This window comes from Scyliorhinus torazame, chromosome 13 (genome assembly GCF_047496885.1).
Source record: "Scyliorhinus torazame isolate Kashiwa2021f chromosome 13, sScyTor2.1, whole genome shotgun sequence".
Taxonomy (NCBI): Eukaryota; Metazoa; Chordata; class Chondrichthyes; order Carcharhiniformes; family Scyliorhinidae; genus Scyliorhinus; species Scyliorhinus torazame.
Window position 1 is genome coordinate 177,594,038 of NC_092719.1, and position 16,392 is coordinate 177,610,429.

The following is a 16,392-nucleotide window of genomic DNA, read 5'->3' on the forward strand; positions in this document are numbered from 1 at the left end:
GTGCCCAGTTTCCAGGCAGTAGTCATTATGCCATCATTCTACGGAGGTCCATTGTGCTAGCCAAATGTGAGCCATCATGACAAGCAGAAGGTGGTTACTGAGGCAATGAGAGCGACTGGATAAATGTGAGGTGATGCATTTGGGAAGGACAAACACAACAAGGGAATACATGATAAATAGCAGGACCCTAGGAAGCACTGAGGATCAGAGGGACCTTGGTGTGCATGTACACCGGTCCCTTAAGGTTGCAGTGCAGGTGGATAAAGTGGTTAAGAGGGCATGTGGTATACTTGCATTTATTAGCCGAGGCATAGTGTTTAAGAGCAGGGAGGTTATGCTGGAACTGTAAAAAATGCCGGTTCAGCAATATCTGAAGTATTGTGTGCAGTTCTGGAATCCATATCATAGGAGGGATGTGATAGCACTGGAAGGGATGCAGAGGAGAGTTACCAGCATGTTGCGTGGGCTGGAGAGTTTTAGTTATGAAGAGAGATTAGATAGACTGGGGTTCTTTTCCTTGGAGCAGAGGAGACTGAGGGAGGGCATGATTGAGATGTATAAAATTATGAGGGGCATAGATAGAGTATACAGGAATAAATTTTTCCCCTTGGTGGAGGGTTCAATGACCAGGGGGCATAGACTTACAATAAGGAACAGGAGGTTTAGAGGGGATGTGAGGTAAAGCTTTTTCACCCAGAGGTCGGTGGAGTCTGGAACTCACTACCTGAAAGGGTGATGGAGGCAGAGACCCTCATAACATTTAAGAAGTATTCAGATGTGCACTTGCAATTCCAAGGAATACAAGGCTATGGATCTGCAGCATACAGAGCCGGACATTCATCCTTAATATGATGACAAACATAGGTGTTCAATTAGGAGGCCATTTCTCGGAGATTGCACCAGCATGCATTTGGTCCCAATGTCTGGAGTTCAGAAGCCCACAGTAAAGTCAAGCCCCTATAGTCTCTTTGTTACTGACCATCATAACATTCACTTGGTCACAATGCAAAAATAAAAGCCACCATAAAATCAACATTCAAAACCAACTTTATAAATAAAACCATGCTATATTGCATACAAATGTTAACTAATTACCCTTGTGCATTCCCTTACTGCCTGTCTGCCGTGTGATTTAATCTGTCCAAGTAATCCTATGCAGTGCCAACAAGCACTGGTGGCATGGCTGATGACTTAAATTTGGGGAGATGGCAACTGGTCTTGCAGGACAACTATGAGCAGCTCTGGTCCTCTAAGGCCCAGATAGGGACTGTATCATCACAGGTAGCAGCAGCCTGGGCTGGCTGGCAGGCAGGCAGGCAAAAACATTGCAGCTAATGGGCACGCATTCGGAAATGCATGGTGCATCAGCCTGCCACAAAGCTGACACTGTCAAGGGACATGGACAAATCTGGCACCAACTTTGCACATGGCTTTGCACAGAGTTTGAAGGCCATCCTTCCCGGTGTGGAGGGGCACTGACAGAGACGCAGGTGTGGGAAGAGAGGACAGCAGGCTCATGCTCCACGGAGCCACTGTCACCAAAATATTTTTATATTTCTCACCAATGTGGCAACAACACCTGAAGGAATGTCACAACAAGAGAAAATTCAAATTATGTAAGTAGATTATGTGGTTTCTATGGTAATAAGCCACCCACCTTCCATTTCATAACCTCTGAATTTCAATGCAGATCATTTAAATAACCTCCAAAGAAGTTATAATGTTTTGTTACATTGTATGGCATTAAAATTTAGACTTACCCCACGATTACAATTACAAAGTCCATCAAGTTCCATCCATTTCTTACATAAGCATTGGGATGTAACATCAGTCCATACGCTATAATCTTCAAAAATGTTTCAATTGTAAAAATTATAAGGAAGGCATATTCTACTGTTTCCTGAAAGACACAAGAAACAAAATCCTATTAGTATGTCACAAAGTCAGTAACAAAAACAACATATAAAAGAAAAATTTACAAATAAATTAGATTTTAAAACAAAACACATTCAAAGTTTTAACTATGAATTGCAAATTTGGAGATTTCCTGTTACCTTATATTTCACATTACAAAATTTACTTGCACTTGAGCTGTACTTTATCTCGTTGAAAAGTGCACTCGCTTTTCATTAGTCAGTGCACTATATTTTTTTGTTTCCTCACAACACACAAAAGCAGGAAGAAAGCATGCAGACCAGAATGACAGTGTCAGTTCTATCTCTGAGCCACACTCATATCTCGTTGTTGACTGATAAACTTTCATTGCAGGTGAAAGTTTTAACACCCTTTTTACAGTCCCTATTTTGTTGAAGTTGAAGGAAGGAAGCAGCAGAAGATGGTAAAAGAAGTTAAATTATTCTATGATTCTAGTCAGGCAGCACCAGCTCACAGCCAGACAATCGCAACACTACCAACCAGAAGAATAGGGCGTCATGGTGGCACAGTGGTTAACATACTGCCTCACAGCGCCAGGTTTAGTTCCGACCTTGGGTGACTTGGAGTTTGTATGTTCTTCCCGAGTCTGTGTAGGTGTCTTCCAGGTGCTCCGGTTTCCTCCCACAGTCCAAAGAGGTGCAGGTTAGGTGGATTGGCCATGCTAAGTTGCCCCTTAATGTCCAAAAGGTTAGTTGGTGTTATGGATATAGGGAGAGGGGCTAGGTAGGGTGCTCTTTCGGCGGGTCGGTGCAGACCTGATGGGGCGAAAGGCCTCCTTCTACACTGTAGGATTCTAATAGCTCACATCCTAAGATTTGTAACATAAACTCTGTGTCAGCAAGTTGTGTTTCAATCATGAATCTTGGACAGATTAAATCACAAGATGCACAACTCCCACCACAAATCTCAATTTGTATGCCATGTGTTCATTGTGGGGAGCCACAAGGAACTTTTGTAAGATCAGCCAATTTGCAATTAACTTTACAAAACAAGAGTGCTCTCTTTGCAGGGTATCTCAATTTAAGAGGGGGCCAACACTTTTTTTCAAAATTGCCATATTTCCCAAGGTTGTAAAGGGGTATTAATTGTACCCATATCATACTGCAGTGTGTACCATCTACAAGATGTACTACAGGAACTCACCAAGGCTTCTTAGGCAGCACCTTCCAAACCTACGACTGCTACCATCGAGAAGAACAAGCAAGGAGATACATGGGAACATCACCACCTGGACATTCCCCTCCAAGTCACTCACCATCCTGATTTGGAAATATATTATTATTCCTTCACTGTCGCTGGGACAAAATCCTGGAATTCCCTTACGAACAGCAAGGTGTACCTACACTTCAGGGAATGCAGTGGTTCAAGAAGGCAGCTCACCCCCAAAATGTCCTCTTACATTTCTTTTGTCTCAAAATTGTAATCATATTGCCACAATAAATACTCGTTATCCCATACATGAGTTGCGCTGCATATGGCATTAAATCTGCAAAACGTTCTCATGAAAGCTGATTGACCCGAAATCGACCAGGAAGTACTGCCAAGGGACATTGCCAGGGGGCACTGTCAGAGTGTCCAGGCATGTCCCTCACCACCCAAAACCTATACCTACCTGTGTATCCTCGGCGTGGTCACCTAGACTGGTTTTTGTTTTTGTAGTGGTTCACGCCAGCACCAGAATGACGTCATGCCGGCTGGGTGGGAAGTTACGACAAGAGTGGAAGTAGTGGCGTCAAACCGCTTAGTTAAATATTAATGTATGCAAATCAGGCTCACGCCATTTCTGTGCGCAAACCTGATGACATCACCAGTGGGGGTCGGAGAATCTTGCCGGCTCAAATCCCGTTTTGACCTCTCATGAGATTTAGCAGCTATTACGGGATTTGCGCCCATGACTAACCGCATATATTGGGAGGGACTTATCGGCTGTTCAAGCCGGTGGGAAATTCCGGTCCGATGCTGGCGCATGGGTTTTCTGGTGGTGAGGGGTGCTGTCAATAGTGTAAAGTAAAAATGGGAAAATATGTCATTTGAAACATGGACATCTGGTAAAAACTGACCTGAGGGTACATGAGAAAATGTTGGAAAAAATCCCACGAAGGGTTAACAGTATTCAGCAAAAGAAGTTTGAAATGCAGATAGCCTTTATCAAACAGGTGTTAAGAAAACAGCATGTAACAGCTCAAGCTGTAGAACTGATGCATGTCTTTCAAGTTAAAGCAGATTGAACTTTTAGTCACATGAAGAGAAACAATATTTCACACCTTCTTTGAAGTTAATTATTTTAATAAGCAGTTATTAAAGAATTGCCAGGATCTTCAGTTGAATTGGGTGACAAATGTTCAGGTGTGAACTCCTGCTGACACCAGTTGAATATGGTAAGCCGCAGATGACGTGTCCACGAGAGCACAATTTTTTTTTGCATAAGTTATTTTATTAAGGAATGAGATGAATTATAGGACTGAGTAATCATTATTAACCATTAAACATGTATTTTTAGGACATAGCAGTAATAAGTAATCAAATGGGATTTAGGCTCGCTAACTTGAACAAAAGGACATTACTTCTGACATCCTGTCTTTGTGAAACAATTCCATGAGAGCACAAGTTAACACCAAATCGGAGTCAGAGTTCTGACAAGCTAAGGGCACTATTTGGTAATAAAGCAACTTTAGAAGTGACAGGAACCAGATGTAACACCCCTCTAGGATCAAAGCACTTTTGAACATTGCAAGGGAAAAGTGTAAACAGAGTTCGATGAACTAAAGTCATGCTCAACATGAATACATAGTTGTGTTAGAAGTAATTAAGATTAAAGGCACACTGAACAGTCAAGAGCAAAACAAAGTTACTTTACGATAATGTCAGAAAAACTTAGTAACTGCTAGAAGGGCAATATAAACCCTAAATCAATAGCAGCCAGCAGAGTCAGCTCTCATAGCTGCCCTCGGTCATGGGAAGGATAGAAAACAGAAACCGAGAACAGCGAATCCATCAAGAGAAAACCAAAAGATTGTCAAGGCAGACCTGATGGTTTAACAACTGACCAGGAGGATCCAAAGAAAAGATCTTTTTACCTTTCTGTAAAAACAGTGATTTTATCTTTTAAAAGAAAAAATAATAATAAAATAACTTAAAAGTTTTAACCTGAAACAGTGGTTATTACAAAGTCTATTTTACTTACTTAGCAACGCGGGACCCAGGATCGATGCTACTAAGTGGTAAGTAGATAAAATCTTCTATGAAGATATGGGTTATACCGGGGGATAACTTGAAAATATAGATTGACCCGAATAGCACCCACCTAAGTCTGCATAGGAGTCAGGGAGTGAGAATCCCTGTTCACCATTTAGAATGTCTTATTGACCCTTTTTGGTATAGAGGGAATTCTAAGAATAGTGGTGAGTTTTTTTATTTCAACAGGAAATCCCGTTGACAACGGCTAAATCGGTAGATCCCGCTGGCGGGCCACCTCCCCCGCCTAAAAACACGAGGTGGGGTGGTCAGTAAATCCCCCCCCAATATATTCAAAGTTCAATCATTACCAGCATTCATTTTTCTCAATTATTCAACATATATTTTCTGTTTATTGTGACATAAGGAATTATAAATGTGAGGTTACAACCACTATGTTATAAAAAAACTGTTCTTTCTAATTCACTTGATTTAACTTCTCAAAAAAAAGTTAAGTACTGGAATATTATCTTGTGGAGTTTACAAATTCTCCCCACGTCTGTGTGGGTCTCACCCCCACAACCCAAAAGATGTGCAGGGTAGGTGGATTAGCCACGCTAAATTGCCCCTTAATTGGAAAAGAAAATTGGGTACACAAGATCTTTTTAAATAAATAAATAAATAATTTTCTTGTATTCATTCATGGAATGTGGGTGCCACTGGCAAAACCATTGTTTATTGCCCTTCCCAAATTGAGAAGGTGATGGGCCATATTTTTAGAACTTTTGCAGTCTATGCAAAATACACAGTGCTATTAAGTAGAGGGTTCCAGGATTCTGATCCAGCGCTGATGAAGGAACAATGATATATTTTGAAGTCAGACTTGTGTGTAACTTGGAGGGAAATTGTGGGTGATGCTGTTCCCATGCACCTGCTACCCTTAATCTTCTAGGTGATAGAGACCACAAGTTTGGAAAGTGCAGTGTAACTTTATTGAGTTGCTGCAGTGAGTCTTGTAGTTGTAGCCACTATGCATTTATGGTGAAGGGAGTATATATTTAAGTTTCTGGAAGGGGCGTCAGTCAAGCAGGCTGCTTTGTTCAGGATATTGAGCTCCTTGAATGATACTGGAATTCCAATAATCCAAACAAGGAGACAATATTCCATCACACTCCTAATTTGTGTCTTGTGGATAGTTGAATGGCTTTAGGGGGCCAGGAGGTGAGATACTTTCTACAGAATACCCAGCCTCTGACCTGCCCTTGTAGCCACAATATTTATGTGGTTAGTCCAGTTAGGTTTCTAGTTTATGAATTTCTAAGTGTGGCAGCGAGCGGGAATTGCTGCGAGCTTCTCGGTGCTCGGCCCAGCGAAGCCGGCAATGCAATTCAACGTTAATTGGTCCACTTAACGAGGCCTCACGGGCTTCTCGCCGCAAATGAAGGCTCGCCGGCTGATTCGCCGGGTGTCCGCTCGCCAGCGCCCCCCCACTCGCGAACAAGGTCGAGCAGCACTTAAGCTGCATTTGCTCAACCTAACCTCAGCCAGCTCGCAACGATGGCTCCGAGGAGACCAGACCCAAGATTCGAGAAAGCTGACCTGGGGAGGCTCATAGACATGGTGGAGGCCAGGAGGGATGTCCTGTTTCCTGAAGAGTCCAGGAGGGTGTGCCGCAAGGCAGCCAGGGATGAGATGATGCCAGCTGTCAGCTCGAGGAGAATAACCAGGAAGGCAAGCCAGCAGTGCAGGAAGGTCAACGCCGGGCAACATAAGTGAGTAGACACCAACGCCACCAACCCCCCCCCTCCAATGTAGCAGCCACCCCCCAACTCCTCATGCAACCCCCAAACCCTCACTCCCATTAACCCCCCCCCATCCCACCTTCACACCACTATGAACTACACGTGTGGCTAATGATGCCCTCTCTGTGTCTCCTCAGGAAAAGTTCTCCCATAAGCATCAGGAGAGGGCTCAGACCAGTGGAGAGGTGCCAGACATAAGAATCCTCACCTCCTTCGAGGAACGGGCCCTGGAGGTGACCGGTGCGGCCGTGGACAGATTGGTCAGCTACGTGGAGGCTGGCGGATGCCGCAGAAGTGAGGAACCACCGGGCTCCACCCGGAGGACCTGACAACCATGAGTAGTGATTTCCTTACTGACTGACCCATCACTCCCACTGACCACATGACCATTCTCCTGCAGGTCCGCCAGCCGACGGAGCCGGCCCATTCCGGGTGGCACTCTTTCCTGACTCCAAGGAGAACACCTCAGAGGAGAGCTCTGAGGATGCAACTGTCATCCCCACCCCCGACCAGCGCAGATACACGCACCTCGGTGGGGCATGTTAGTGGACAGGCTTCTGGACACAATCTGGTGAGCACCACACTGCTGATGATGCACATCTGATGGATGCAGGAACCCCCAGGCTAGACAGCAGTTGGAGATCTGCTGGGTCCCAGGCTGATGCTGAGCCTGTGGAACAGAGGTACCAAGAGCTGACGATAGGGACGAACCTGGGTGTTCAGGGGGAGATGTCGGTACCACTCCAGCAGATCCATGGCCGCTTGGAGGAGTCTCAGAGGCTAGGGGATGCAGGAGATGTCGCCGGCAATGTGTGGCACCAAGGCCAACACTGCTAGGGTGGCGACCGCAGTGGAGAGCCTGGTGCATGATATCGGCACCATGAGTGAAGGTTGCCAAGATGTCGCGCAGTCGGTGATGGCCATGGCTGAGAGTCTCGGCAGAATGTCACCCAGCACCAGGCCGACCTGGATGAGGTTCTGCGGGACATAATCCGCTCTCAGTTGGGCATAGCTGAGGCACTGCGGAGCTTGTCCCAATCACAGGGGGGCATGGCTGAGCTGCTGCAGAGCATGGCCCAGTCACTGAGCATCGCTTAGGGTGTCGACACAATGGTGTAGACACTGGGGAATCACCAGGGCTGGCAGAGCCAGATGATGCAGGGGCAGCTGGGGCTCGAACCAGCTGCCCCTCCATCCCAGGGTGAACCTCAGGGCCCTATGGGCACCGACTGGGAAAGGGTGCTGGGTGCCAAGCCGTACCCGTCCCACGGAGTGGCAAAGGTGGCCACCAGCTCCCAGAGTTCCACTCCTCTGATGAGGTAGCGTCTCACAGTTAGCACACAGGACAGAAAGGCACAGCTTTGCATGTGCTGCCAAAAAGTGAGCCGGGACCCTCAAGCCTCCAGAGGACGCTCGTCAGGGGCATCGAAGGCCACTGGACGAGGTAAGCAGCTGGCTGCCTCTACCTCTGATGTGCATCCTGAGGAAACACCAATATATAGTGGTAGAGCTAGGAGGGCCAAGCACGTTGAGGATCTCTGAGGACACCGGGAGAGGGGGGAGGGGGTGGGGGTATAGGTAGGGGGGGGAGGGGGGTGGGGGGGGGAGGCGGCATCATCGGGAGTGGGGTTTGAACAGCACATTAACACCTTTTTGCAAGGCCATTATGATGCCTCTGTCACTTCCTTCTGCAATGCGGGATGACCACCAGACGCTTTGCCCATCTCCCCAGTGCATCCAACCCACCCAGGGCGGCCTCCCCCTGCGGAGGGTCCCCCATCTCCCGAGCACTGGGGTAGCAAGCCCAGCGCCCCCAGGCTCTTTGCCTGTGAGCAAAGATGGCTACTCACCTCCTTGTCTTCGTACAGGAGCCCTTCCGCCAGGTTCACGTTTTCCAAAAGGAGTACTAATCGGCGCCAGCGTGAGCACTTGGTGGGGAGGCCATTGAAAGATGGGGGGCCATTGGAATTGGGGTTGCTCTTGTTAATTGTATGGAAATGGGACACCAGTGGTGATAATTGGTTTCTTGCCATGCTGTGGCACAATCCTAATTTTGCCTAGAAGGGCGGGCCAATTGCATCGCAAACTGTTTGCCGCCTGGCGCGGGTCTAGTTTTTGGCCTTTCCCGCTTATCACCAGCCTCATTACGGTTGAGCGAGAGCGGAACAAGGCCAGAAAATCGCGCCCTATGGTAACCCCAAGGATATTGATGATACGGAATTCCGGTGATGCTGCACAGTAAGAATTGCACCTGCAGCTTTGTTCCCACAGTGACCCTCTCCCAATCTGAGGACAGGGTCTTTGCCATTATAGAAGTCTTGACCCACACCACCAACAGTGCAAATAGCAAGGTCTACTCAGCACAACAGTCAAAATTTCATAGCAGTGTCCTGTTGTGCTGAGAAAGGGGGTCACCAGCTATATGGACCAAAGATTCAGGTTGCATTGACATTTAGAGTTTTTGCTTCTTCAATTGAAAGCATTGAAAAAAACACCAAGTAGCTTTCCTAATGAGGCCTGCTTGCAAAGAATGGCACCAGTGACTGTGTTCCACAGATTTTGCTATCGTTTAGCCTTATAGTATATGCATCAGTTGGAATTCCAGCTGGCTGGGTGGCTTCAGCGAGAATTGGGGGGGACTGGTGGGAGGTGGTCCGGGGTGGCGAGAGGGTTTCCAGGGGGGCACTGTCTGGCAGGTTGGGTCCACGCCTTGTACAGTGCGGCCGCTGCGGGCCATCGCTGTGCGCATGCGCGGCCAAGGACCCGGCAATTCTCCAGCCGTTTATTTCGGAAAGGCCTTGTGTTTTACATGGCACAGCTGCTAACCCCTCACCGGTCGGAGGGTCAGTGCTGGAGCCTTGCAGATTGTAGAACTAGACACTTCCTCTGGACATAGCCTCAAAATCGGAGAATCCAGCCCTGTGTTCCCGCTCCAGAGATAAATCCCCTCTGATTTGCGTTTGTGCTGGAAACGGAAATCCAGTGGCGATACACTATCCCTTTCCTTGCAAATTTATGCATGGCAGGTATTGCAGAGGTTTTCCTCACAAATCTTGCAGGTTAGTGGTGGAGAGTTCTCTTCTGGGGAATCTCTGGTGGGGTCTCTGTAATGGAGATTTTCTGGGTGATCTCTCTTATGGGCGGTCTCTGGTGGGGTATCTGTAATGGGGAGTTCTCTGTTGGGAGTCTTTGTAATGGGGGCATTTCTGGTGAGGGTCCCTCTTATCGGGGGTCTCTGGTGGGGATTTCTGTGATGGCATTTCTGGTAGGGGTCCCTCTAGTGGCAGAGTCTGGCAGGGGTGGGTTGGGCAGGATTTGCATTCTGGAGGGGCCTCCGACAGACTTTGGGAGCAACTCCCTTAAAAAGCTACCCACTTGGCCCACCGCAAAATAACTGACACAAGCTTCACCAATTCTTGCCCATGTGGATTTCAGCCCAGTGGACCTGAGAATCTCCCAGGTTTGGAAAATCTGGTGCCCAGCCCGTTAATAGGATGCAAATGGGTCATTTTGACCCCATTTACATCCTCCCAGTGGTACGGGGCACGAAGCTCGATGCCGCCCGGCACATCCCATTATTTTGATCACGCTGGATTCTCTGCCGCATCGGGAACTCCGCTACCGACAGCGGGCAGCAGAGAATCCAGCCCAGAAGTAATTTCCCCTTCACTACAACATAATGGGCTGGATTCTCCGCCCCGCCACGCCACATTACATATTTCATTGATAAGATGTTATAAAAATAAATGCATTAATACATTCAGTCCAAAGAAAGGCTTTTAGAGACAGATCAGAGCTAGACTTCTAACACTGGCTACCATGGTGTCTTCATAAAACATGAATTTCCAGGAGGCATTGTTATTCTTGGCTCTTTTATTTGCACAATCAAGCAGCATTTTCTTACCTTTCTATTATATAGATATCAGAATTTTTTTCACTATATGTGATTTCTGAAGGCTCAGTCTCCATGCTGGAAGGTGTTACCTCAAAACATTTGCTGGTTATTGATGGTAATCACTGTCATCTCAAAATCAATCTGGTTCAAGCCTCATTTCAGAACTGCAGCAAGACATATGACAGGGTAGATTTGACAGCAGTTTAGAGACTGAATACGGTTCTCATGAATTGATATCCCACCCACCAAAAGCAGCAAGAGACTATGGTAGGTTTTACCATCAGGCTTCACTTCAATACTGCCAGCTCACCTCATCCACAACTGGGTGAGAAGGGGGCAGAGGGTAGCTCTTAGTCGGCGATGATCATGCGGCCCTCAAGTTGTTTTGAGAGTGATGCTGTTAAGTCCAGGGCAAGGACGCCACAACTTTCCTGGTGGGGCACAGTGGAACACACCTGCTTCTCTTGTCCCCACAAAGGAAATATCTGCCTGATTTGGAGAGACTCTTAACCTTTAACACTCGTGAACAACCTGTCTCAAACTGACACAAAATCTGCACAGCAGGCTCCCGTTAAATCGGCACAGAATCCTAGCAGCAGGCAGCACAGTGGCGCAGTGGTTAGCACTTCTGCCTATGGCGACGAGGACCCAGGTTAGACCCTGACCCGTGTCACTGTCCGTGTGGAGTTTACACATTCTTCCCGTGTCCGCATGGGTTTCACCCCCACCACCCAAAGATAGGCAGGTTAGGTGGATTGACCATGCTAAATTGCCCCTTAATTGGAAAAAAAGAATTGGGAACTCTAAATTTATTTTAAGAAAAGAGAAAAAAAGAATCCTAGCAGCGTAATCAAAACCTGATTTTCATAAATTTGTGAAGCTTCCGCCTGCTTTGCTCCATCCGCCACCTGAACCCTGTGGTTAATATAAGAGATGGCAATAAAAAGTTATTCTGAGAACTGACTAATAACCTGCTCATTTAACTGCCTTCCTACCCAGTTTTCATCAAGTGAATCAGGATTACCAATTATTTAAAATTTTCACAGAAAAATGAACAAACACAGGAAACATGCTATTAAAAGTGCCTTACAAATAAAAAGTCTAGCAATTGAAAACAGAATTTGTCTTTTTTTAAAACATTTTATTGAACGTATTTTCAAATATATAGATAACAAAGAAACACAAAAGCCAACCGCAGCAACACAAAATAACCACACCCTCCCTACATACTCCTCAACAAACACCCCCCACACACTCTCCCTGCACCCCAGCACCCACCCTCCTTTTCTAGTATTTGACCCATTCCCCCAGCCCAAACCAAAAATACGAAACCACCCTCCGCCCGCACTGATGATTCAATGCTCCTTGAAGAAGTCGATGAACAGCTTCCCCTTGAGGTGAACCAGAATTTGTCTTATTTAACCATAGCAAATCAATGGTGTAACATGATGTAACATCCCTGTTGCTATAAGAAGTGTATCCTGCAACTCCTTATAAATAGCTCCACAGAATACCTTCTGATATTTAAGGTTGCCTTTATAGATTATCTTTTTGTGGAAAGTAACCCACAACTCATTCCTCCAGAGAGTAAGATAATGAAAACTGATCATATTTCAAAAATAATGTCAATAAAATGCAGATAATAAAATCATTAATGGTTAGATAATTAATGCTAGATTTTACTTCCTATGATAAACAACATTGAATAGTATTAGTTGCCTGGGTCAATTCACTTACAACACTTGCAAAATCCCAACTATCATGTGAGGATTCCCGACGGTACCCCTTAAGACCAAGGGATGCAGACATGAAAAGATATGATGAACAACTGAGAGACATACAAGATCCAAGCTGATAAGAAAAGGGCGGCACAGAATTCTAGAATTTACAGTGCAGAAGGAGGCCATTCGGCCCATCGAGTCTACAAGGTCCTTTGAAAGAGCATCCTGGTGGCACAGTGGTTAGCACTACTGCCTCACAGTGCCAGGGACCCGGGTTCAATACTGGCTTTGGGTGACTGTGTTGAGTTTGCACTTCCTCCCCGCGTTTGCATGGGTTTCCTCCGGGTGCTCCAGTTTCCTCCTACTGTCGAAAGATGTGCAGGTTAGGTGGATTAGCCATGCTAAATTGCCGCTGAGTGTCCAGGGATGTACAGGATAGGTGGGGTTACAGGGATAGGGCGTGGGAATGGGCCTAGGTAGGGTGCTCTGGGAGTGCCCAATTCTTTTTTTTTCCAATTAAAGGGCAATTTAGCATGGCCAATCCACCTAACCTGCACATCTTTTATGTTGTGGGGCTGAGACCCACGCAGACACGGGGAGAATGTGAAAACTCCACACAGTGACTCGGAGCCGGGATTGAACCTGGGTCCTCAGCACCATGAGGCAGCAGTGCTAACCTCTGCGTCACCGTGCCGCCCTTCCAATGGCTTAGCTGAACGTTTTGTGCAATCGCTCAAGCATGCAGTGAAGGTTGTGAGGGATATAGTAACACGGTTCTAAATGTTAGAAACGTGCATGTTTCTAATGACATACAGAACAAGTGTGCATTCAACAACACAAAGCTTATTGGTCATACTGATGTTCAAAAGGAAACTACGCACACAGTTTGACCTTTTGACTCACCTTCAACTACAGAGATACCTAGGCAACAACATCAGACGCAAGTGTCTAGAAGGGATCAACATTCTAAAAGCAGAGACTTTGACCGTGTTTGTTATAACCTGCCTGCTTACCATTGGCTGGGGATTAATGACAATCCCAATAATCCTGTGGGAGTATGAGCTTCCCCAGTGAGGGGGGGCGGAGAAACCATTTGTAAACTCCAAGTATAAATAAAGCTGGCCAGTTTGGAAACAGCAGGAAGGAGTGTGCAGCAAGGGAAGTTGTTGCTGCTGTTATATATATATGTTATTGTAAATAAATGTTATTACTTTACATCCTTAAAACTCGTGCTGGATTTTTCGTGGCCCTCACAAAAGTGTTCTTGCGAGAAATTACACCTCAGGCGAAAAATGGACTCCACTGGTATTAGTCAAAATGGGTCCAATTTCATATACCGTACAATCTGGCAATGAACGAATTTGGTGTGGGCACGCTGACCAATTATTGTCTACAACTGGTGAGAGTACAGAATCTGTACCAGATGTTTTTACCACAGAGAGTATGGACAGTGACAGGACCGACTTGAGGACTGCAGCTGCTGAAATTACGGAATCTTTTACAACAGAATGATCCACACAAACAGAGACGGTTCCTGAGTTGGTTTTGCCAGATGGAATACTGACCAGTACAGGAAGACACTGTAGCCACTTAAAATGGCCAACTCCCAATTTAAAATGGCGAACGGCAAAGGCTGTTGGGAAAGTCAGCCAACAGGACAAAAACGAGCAGCTGCAGGTTGGCTGTGTATTTACCTCTGGAAAGGCCAGACAAGATCGATACCAGCAACCATCAGCATAACAAAACACCAGCCATCTGCATACTAATGAGCAATCCCCAGGAACAATAAGCAACATTTAGACACACAAAGCAAAACCAGACTCTTCGGCGCCAGCAGAAGCCTACACAAAAGGAGGTGAACGACCACCTCAAGACCACCCATTGATCAGGGAACCACTCCAGCATTGGAGAAAATCGAACCAAGTGATTGGGACAAAGTCCAATCACTTGGGATCAGGTACGGGGTCCACCCCGAAAGGCGGGAAGCCCCTGGGGACTATAAGAATTGAGCCCCAAGTTCAAGGCGCTCTCTCTTCCAGCTCTCGTAACTCTTCAGCAGCCAATCGAACCTGTAAGTCTTACTTCAACGCTCGCTACGAGATAGGCGCTCCTAGCTATCAATCTGTACCAACTTCGAATCCCGCAGGTTCAGAACCCGAACGAAAGGCCATTTGTTTCCCTGACCTGGTGGGTCAGTTCCAAGTTCAGTATAGGCCTGTTAGTTGTAGAAGTAGCTTAAACGTAGAATTTGTGCATGAGTAGTGATTACTGTGTATAATAAATGTGCTTTGATTTAAATCTTACTAATCGGTGTATTGGACTATTGATCATTACTCGGACTTGAACCACGTGGCGGTATCATAAAGATACCTGGCGACTCAAGAGAAAAAGTAACAAAACAGAGCAATTAAACTAAGGCAAAGTTAGCAACAACACTCCTAGTACCCCTAAGAGCCAAGTTCCTGAACGGCGTGTTCTGCCTAAATGGGTTCAATGGCCTGTTTCTGGGCTTTATATTCTATGTTACCCTATGTAATCAACTATTGTAGATTGTTATGAGGCAGAAGGAACTATTGAAAAAAATATATAATCATTTTATTCTTTTGATTGAAAAGGTACAAATAAATGTATTTGCTTCCACACTGGTACAGCAGACAACCTCTCTGTAAAATGCAGATTCAATATTTATACGAGAGCAGTCCAGGAATAATAATAATAATCTTTATTAGTGTCATAAGTAGGCTTACATTAACACTGCAATGAAGTTACTGTGAAATGCAAGTTCTTGAAAACTAATTTGAGAAGACATCATCAGATAAGAATCCTGCCAGGATCATGTGTTTTATATTTAATGAATCAAATAAATATGGAAGGTATGCAAGAATTTTATACTGATGTCAGAATTACACTTGAATTTGTTGTGTATTCATCAAGACTGACAGGTCTGCCAGCACAGATACCGAAGGCATAATCTGGGAAGCACAGAAATCCTATCCTGGAAATTATGTTACATTGGCATATTTGTTATCAATCACCCTGTTACCCTCCCTCATCCACAATATTTAATATAATAATTAAACTGAAAAGGAACCATAAACTTAAACATTTATTTTAAAAAGCATTCTTTTCATTGCCTGATTGTTAATAACAGTTACTGCTGAATCATTCAGCTTATCTGCTGAAGGTAACTTTTACCTAATCCACAATATTGAATATAACAAGTAAACTAAAAAGAAAGCAGAAACTTAAAACATTTGTTTTAAAAAGCATTATTTTCATAGCCTGGTTGTCAATAGCGGTTGCTGCTGAATTATTCAGCTTATCTGCTGTAGGCAGCATTTTTAAAAAAACATATTTTTTTTTATTCTCCTTTTTCACATTTTCTCCCAAATTTACACCTATCAACAACAAACAATAATCAGTAACAAATATGTCAATCCCCATATCAATAACAATGATCCCATCCGCCCACCAAAACCCAAACATTAGCCCGCATGTTCACATAAAGAAATGAAAAAAAGGAATCAGGAATCACCCATAGTCACCATCAACACACACCGCCCCTCTCCCCCCAACCCTCCCATCCACCCTCCTCAACTAATGTTCGATGCTATCCAGTTCTTGATAGTGCATGATGAATAATGCCCATGAATTGTAGAACCCCTCCATCCTTCCCCTCAGTTCAAACTTAACCTTCTCAAGAGTCAAGAATTCCACCAGGTCCCCCCGCCACGCCAGGGCACAGGGTGGAGAGGTTGCTCTCCATCCCATCAGGATCCGCCTTCGGGCGATCAATGAGGCGAAGGCTACAACATCTGCCTCTGCACCCGTTTCCAACCCTGGCTGGTCCGACACCCCGAATATG

The 16,392-nt window shown here is 45.5% G+C and overlaps 1 protein-coding gene across 1 annotated transcript in view; it reads right to left on the reverse strand.

The window, feature by feature from the left end:
- Positions 1-16,392, reverse strand: part of cacna1db (calcium channel, voltage-dependent, L type, alpha 1D subunit, b) — a 1,216,201-nt gene that overhangs the window by 610,246 nt on the left and 589,563 nt on the right. Inside the window, exon 4 of the mRNA XM_072472487.1 lies at positions 1,761-1,900. Within this exon, the coding sequence (XP_072328588.1) occupies positions 1,761-1,900 (140 nt within the window). The remainder of the gene's footprint in view (positions 1-1,760; positions 1,901-16,392) is intronic.